This window comes from Calypte anna, chromosome 9, assembly GCF_003957555.1.
Source record: "Calypte anna isolate BGI_N300 chromosome 9, bCalAnn1_v1.p, whole genome shotgun sequence".
NCBI classification, from domain to species: Eukaryota; Metazoa; Chordata; class Aves; order Apodiformes; family Trochilidae; genus Calypte; species Calypte anna.
In genome coordinates, this window is record NC_044255.1 from 25,525,197 (window position 1) to 25,531,637 (window position 6,441).

General features: G+C 39.5%; 1 protein-coding gene across 1 annotated transcript; it reads right to left on the minus strand.

Annotated features, from left to right (window-relative positions):
* Positions 1-1,393: 1,393 nt before the first annotated feature.
* Positions 1,394-5,944, minus strand: TM4SF4 (transmembrane 4 L six family member 4). The gene is made up of 5 exons (XM_008500192.2): positions 5,574-5,944; positions 5,243-5,332; positions 3,631-3,764; positions 1,926-2,115; positions 1,394-1,641 (listed from the first exon to the last, which is right to left on the minus strand). Exons 1-5 carry the CDS (start codon positions 5,745-5,747, stop codon positions 1,624-1,626), a joined length of 606 nt encoding a protein of 201 aa, XP_008498414.1. The 5' UTR covers positions 5,748-5,944; the 3' UTR covers positions 1,394-1,623.
* Positions 5,945-6,441: the final 497 nt, after the last annotated feature.

Here is a 6,441-nt window from a genome sequence, read left to right on the forward strand (position 1 = left end):
GAGTACATGAAATGCATTTCTGAAAGCACAGGCCACAGAATTATTATTTCAGGAGGAAAATGTTAGGGAAGAGATGTGGTAAATACATTGATGAACTAGAAACCTTGATACAACCAGACTGGCAAGCTCATTTGTGAAAATCTGGTTTAGGAATTGCTTACAAAGCATATCAGTTAATTTGAACCCCTCTAATTTCTCTAATCCATCTTACTTCCTCCTTGATTTCTTTGGGAAATAGTTTTTTCTTTTGACATTGTAAAGACTAGTTCTTTCTAAAACGTATTTTTGCCTTTCAGCTCTCTTTTGCCTTTCCTATCATTTTCATAGTACAGTGCCAAGCATAGCTAAATTGAACTTCTGCAAAAAGATGAGTAAATACCATTTGCACTTATGTATAGATTCATAGCTTTATGAAGAGGAGTTACAAGCTACACAGCTCAACTAAATAGAAACTGTAATCTGTGTTAAAGCCACATGTCCAATGTTCAGATTCTTGAAAGCTGTAGGAGCACAACATGAATCCTGGGTTGTGAAAAGACATCAGTTATGCTGAAAGGATGAAAATTTTTTGTTTTGTCTGAGACTTTTCCATAAGCCCACAGGGAAGAGAGCAACTTTGTAGCAGGGGCTGCATGGTTGTATATTAAGGAAGTCTTTCCTACTTTCAGCACAGTTATCAGTGTTATAATGCACTTTGCTGTTAGAATGGCTAGGTCAGCATGCCTGTGTCTCCAGAAGCCCCTGGAGGACAAAGAACTGAAGGCTGGGAAAGTATCTTTACCATGCTCCTGTACTGTTATAGTTTTTGTTTTCAGTTTCATCTTCCACAGCTGTGCTGTGTAGTTAGATTTCCTGTTGTGAAAGTGACTGGAGGAGAATTGGTTATGGATGATGAAGCCAAGATCCCTTCATGCTGAGAAATGTCTGTGAATTGGCCTTTCTCACTGAATTCCTGATGTGAAGCAGGGTATCATGGTGTCCAAGAAGACTTGTACCACATCAGACTAGGGATCCACAGCACTCTATTCTCTGTTACTTTGACCCTACAGTTACCTGTATAGCAGTGCTGCTGCATGCACCCATCTGTCAGACACAGTCCAGAAAAGAGACCTCACTGTGAGATTCATGGATCTCTTGTAGCAGACTGCCTTTAAAGGGAGCATTTTAATGCTGGTAGGTCTGGCAGAGAGAAGTACTCACTTTTCCACATAATGTATATGTCCTAAAAAAGTTAGACTTGTGATATTTCCATCTGATAAACCTCAAAAGAAAATAGGCACAACTGCATTACAACTGAGCGTGCACCAGCTGCATTTGGTGACCCCCAGCTGGAAAGCTGCTTCAGGAGAGAAAATAGTTTGCCTGAGAATACCTTCTTTTTAAGTGGAAGCTATTTTACAAAATTAATTATGAATGTGGGAGTTGAATTTAATTTTTATTCTGTGATGAGGACCTTCAGGAAAGCTAGAAAGGGAGTCAAGGCTTCATAATGTTTGTGGAGGGAAGTGCCCTTCATTCTCCTATTCAATAGCCAGAGGTAATGCATCTGAGGGCTGCTTTATGGAGCTGTTGCAAAAGAGATCCTCTCATGACGTGGAGGGTTGTCTGCAGTATTCACATTCTTTAGACAGTTCCATCTCCCTGGAAGAATAAAACCATGGAGGCAATTTAGTGGTTACTATTCCTATGACTTTCAAAGGTGTTTACTGTTTCCCAGTGGCTATGGAAAGCTGTCAGAAAACCACCACAAATATGGACTGAGATCATATTTTCAACACCTGGAGGCACTGTAGGGTTTCAGCTGTACCTTAGAAAGAAAGACTGAGTGAAAGCCTAGTTTAGTGTTTCAGACTGCCAGCTAGTCAGGTGTATCTATAACTATTATCAGTACACAAAATAACAAAAGAAAGCCATCAGTTGCTCACCCCACAGCATCCACAACATTGACAGTCTCCACAGATTGTTCCAAACAGTCCGTTTACCACCTGGATGCCACAGAGCACTATCTGGATCCCACTCATGACCAGCAGCAAGGAGAAGAGACTCAGGTGCCATGGGACAATGTTTTCAGGTGACTTACACGTGTCCCACAATGTGTGGTTATGGAGGTAGTCCCTGGGGAAGGAACAAAACAGTTATCTCTCTGTTGGTGAGAACAAGGTCCAGCAAAGCTCCTTTTCTTCTTGGTTCCTCTACCATTCAGAGGAGGAAATTTTGAAAAGGCAAGGCATTTGATGGGAACAATTATAGATGAATATGTGTTCAATTGAGCCGTTTCTGGTACTTTGGAAGGAGAGATCTTAGCCAAGTGTGTGCCAAATGGATGTTCATCTGTGCCAATGTCTTTTATTGAAGGCGATTTTGCTGCTGCTGTTGTTCCCTGGGGAGTGAGTTGGTGCTGACATCTGGTGGTATGTCATACACCCACACAACTACAGATCCGGGACTCCTTAGCAGTATGGCACTTACTCCATCACCTCTTCACCACTACCCCCAGGTTTTTACTGGATTGCAGTATTAGATCTGTGTGTCTGTGTGAGGGCTGGGGCAGGATTGGGGCATTCTATCCAGTACCTCAAAATACAGCTGGGAACAAGGAAGCAATGTTGCATTCTATAACTTAGTATTTGTCTTCAGTAACTGTATTACATTGTAATAACAATGTGTACTACCAAGACAATATCATAAAAGATGAATAATGTCAGCTTTTATAACAAAACAAATGCTATAAGACCAGTCACCTTTTGGCCACAGAAAAGAACAGCCCTTGCTGTTCTATATGCTCATCTAAAGAACAGCAATTAGGTAAAAATATTTTCCATTATTTTACCACCATATTTTTATTTGGTTGTGAACTGCTTAACCACTTAGTGTACTTCCTCTGCATATTCTTAATGCTAATATATTTCCTGTGTTCTTGTCAAGTGATTACTTGACTGTAACCAAAATTATGTTTGAAACAGAGAATATTTTTCCAGAGACTCCCAGACTTACAGCAGACCAGTTGTATTACAGCCCTCACTGGCGCATGAACAAATGAAGTGTAAAATACATTTTAAAATTTTTTTTAACCTGAACTGTAGTTTTCTGGTGTGTCATGCAAGAAACACTGCTACATCACGCTTGACTGAGGAAGACTGTATTAAATATTCCCAGGTGAGCAGGGATTTACTGCACCCCCTGCCAGCCTGTTTTGATGGCACTTGCCACCCCTCAGTAACACGTGGTGCCCTGTTTTCAGTTGGACCTTTTCTGACTTCAATACACGACATGTTTTAGTTGCAGTGAGGAACAAACAACTTCCAAATTCCATAACCAAGATCAAATGACATACAGATCCTAATTATTTGAATAGCAGCAAATTTCAATATAGGATTTCATTACTCTTCATCTAGGTGGAATTTTCACCATATATTGCTTCTCATGGTATGAGTGACCTAGAAGGTTGTGTACTCCTCAGTGGCTCCTTTGAAACTCACTTGTTTTGATTGTACTTGGTATTCTTAGTCAAATCTCTTGAACCTTATCTGTTCTAGGAGCTTCTGTGTTTTAGACAAATGGTATAATTTCCCATTTTATAGAACAGATTTGGAAGTTAAACCACTAACTCAAAACACTTATTTGACTTACCCATCATGGAAAGGATAGGCCCATTCTTTTCCAGTTTGGCATTTAGGGCCTTTGTTTATAGCTACTGATGCCATAACAAAGCAGTATCCAGCTCCGAGAACTCCAACAGCAGCAAATATTATAGAAGAAAACATCTGATGAGGGGAAAAATAATGTTATTTTTGTTCACCTTCAAACAATGAAAGGTATCCTATTAATGCGAATGTACATTTTCTAAATTCAGTCAAAACAGTAAACTCCTGAGCTGCTAAAATATATTAGTTTGTGATTACACAATAAATGTATAACACATACCTGCACTGTCATTTAGCAGATTTAAAACAAGTAGCACCCTTTGCCTGCAGGCAAAGGTGTGGACACAGCAGATGGCACTCCTGCCCTTCCAACAGTGTTTGTCCAGCAGACCTCACTGTTGTCACTGAACTGAATGTCTTTCTTGAGAGATTATAAGCAAGACTGAAGCCTTGGACCAGTCAGGCATTTAAAAAAATCTGCGGTGCCCTTGACAAAGGGCTTTGGAATCTTGGTCACATTTAGACCAAGTAATTTTATCTTTCCTGACTCTCCCCTTCAGGTTTCATACTAGCATACTTCACCTCCTTGCAGGTACTGATTGTTAGCTCTTGTGGTGCACTTGGGTTGGGTTGGAAAGGATGGATTTGTTTTTCTGGCTTTCCATTACAGCATTTTCATACGGAGACATGCCAGCCTGAGCAGGGCCATGGGAACCCACCTGGCACCGAGTTATCTGTGCTCTTCAGAGCTGAACTGAGAGATGTTCACTGCTAACAGAAAATGGGTAATATGGTGTGGTGAAGAGAAATATGTGGCTCTGTTCCCCACCCTTGAAGTTCTGCCTGTTTTGTTGGGTTTGCCTAAAGGCTGCATCAAAGGCAGGGTTCCTTGTTAACCTCCTATTTTTTATTTTCCTTTTTTAATATTTTTAATTTTTTAAAATTTATTTTTATTGAAAATCTGTTCCTTAAAGTCTTAAGATCTAATTGAGCCAAATAATTTATTTTGAAAGGACAGGCTTTCCTAGTAGAATTTTTTTTTCTTTAATCTCATTCTTAAATTAAATGCTCACAATTTTTTACCGTGTCTGAAGGTACCCATTTGAAACTCTTCGCTTATAGTGTGAAAGGAAGCTATAAATTCGATGTGGATAGGAATACATGGAACACAGGAACATAAATTCCTGGATTACTCAGCTTTAAGGAGGAGGTTGGCTTAGGTGACCTACCAAGGTCTCTTACCACCTGAGATTTCCTATGAAGCTGATGAGATACTCCTGTCCCATTGAATGGGTCTGCAGTGAGTTGGGAATGCAGTGCCCAACTGTTAGAATAATTTTTAAAACTGCACACAAAAAAAAAATGGCTAAAGAGAACTTAGGACCATGTTACACACTTCAAAAAAACCTCTAGATCTCTCAGAAAGTAATTTATATTGTGATAGCAACTATAACTATCTTGTGACAGCAAAACAAAAGGCAGTACAGTTGTGATACCTGTGGCACAACATCTGTCTAGTCTCTCAGTGACTGAGCAGAAGATACATATATCAGTAACAATTTAGATTTTACTTTTTTGCTATGTTTCCTCTCACTTACCGCAAACCTCTTTCCGCAGCTCTCATTACCACAGCATCCACAGCAATCATTATTCTTAAGGCCCAAAAATACCAAGGCAGGAAGGATCATCTACCAATAACAGAAATACAGTTTGAATTGGTATGAATTGAAGTTACATTTGTTTTTAACTATAATAGTCTTTTTCTTTTAACTAAATTAACTTACATATTGCAAAACTGTTGGATGATTTGTAACTTACTTGCTTAGCAAGGAAGAATTTACGGTGTTGAAACCTACACTGAGGTACTATAGAAATTCAGAAATGCAAAGTCATGGTGTGGGGGGGAAATGTCTGAATCAACGTACTCACCAGTATGCCGGATCCCAAGATCCCTCCAAACCACCAGACCTCATCTGTAATGTTGTTACTGTCTTCAATCACTTTTCCTCCAGGGAAAAACAGCAATATGTGAGCGAGGGTACATAGCACAGACAGAGGGACAAGAGTGATTCCCAAACACTTGGCACAACCTCCTGTGCACATGCTTCTTTAAGGAAACGGTAAGCACAATTGAAGGCAGAGAAAAAAATTCAGATCTTCTCAGAACTGTTTTATAAAAAGGCTTCTCAAAATAGTTTACAAAATCCAGTTTCTGCTGTGCCTTAAGAGGAGCTGAGCCTGTAGAATGCTCCCTTCAGAGATGTTGCTGCAGTCGTTCAGACATGCAGTGTGCTAGTTATTTATATGTTCCTGTGGCCGTGATGTCAATTTTCTGAACATCCGTAAATGAAGTTACGTTCATTGCAGCCTCTCGGTTTACTATGACAACCAATAACCTCTGTTAATGTTTTACTAATGTGGGTGAGACACTTTGTTACCTGGGCTCAGGTCACACATAGATATGCTTCTTAATTCTGGATCCTGGCTTTTACAGTGCATGGTCCTTTTTCACACTGAAGAAATACTTCTTTCTAAAGACTGACATGAAAACACATAAAGAATTAGATGGACAACAGTTTCTATTTTGCTCAGATGGTAAAGCTCAGAACATTTTCATGCAAATCTGAAATAACACTTTTTTAAAATTTGAGGCTTTGTACTGATCCATATTGTGGATCACAAGGAATTTAAGCACTTACTTAAACAACAACTCTTCCCCAAGGAGTGTCAGAAATTCTTGGGGTAATGCTAGTGGTTCTTTTTAGTTGACCTTTTCTCATGCAGACAAGTCTCTGTA

Coding starts and splice junctions, on each gene's coding strand:
- TM4SF4 (XM_008500192.2), bottom strand. CDS start 5,747: ATGTGCACAGGAGGTTGTGCCAAGTGTTTGGGAATCACTCTTGTCCCT. Junction 3,765..5,242: donor GCTGCGGAAAGAGGTTTGCG/GTAAGTGAGAGG, acceptor TCCCCTCATCAG/ATGTTTTCTTCTATAATATT. Junction 2,116..3,630: donor GCCTATCCTTTCCATGATGG/GTAAGTCAAATA, acceptor TTCCTTCCCCAG/GGACTACCTCCATAACCACA.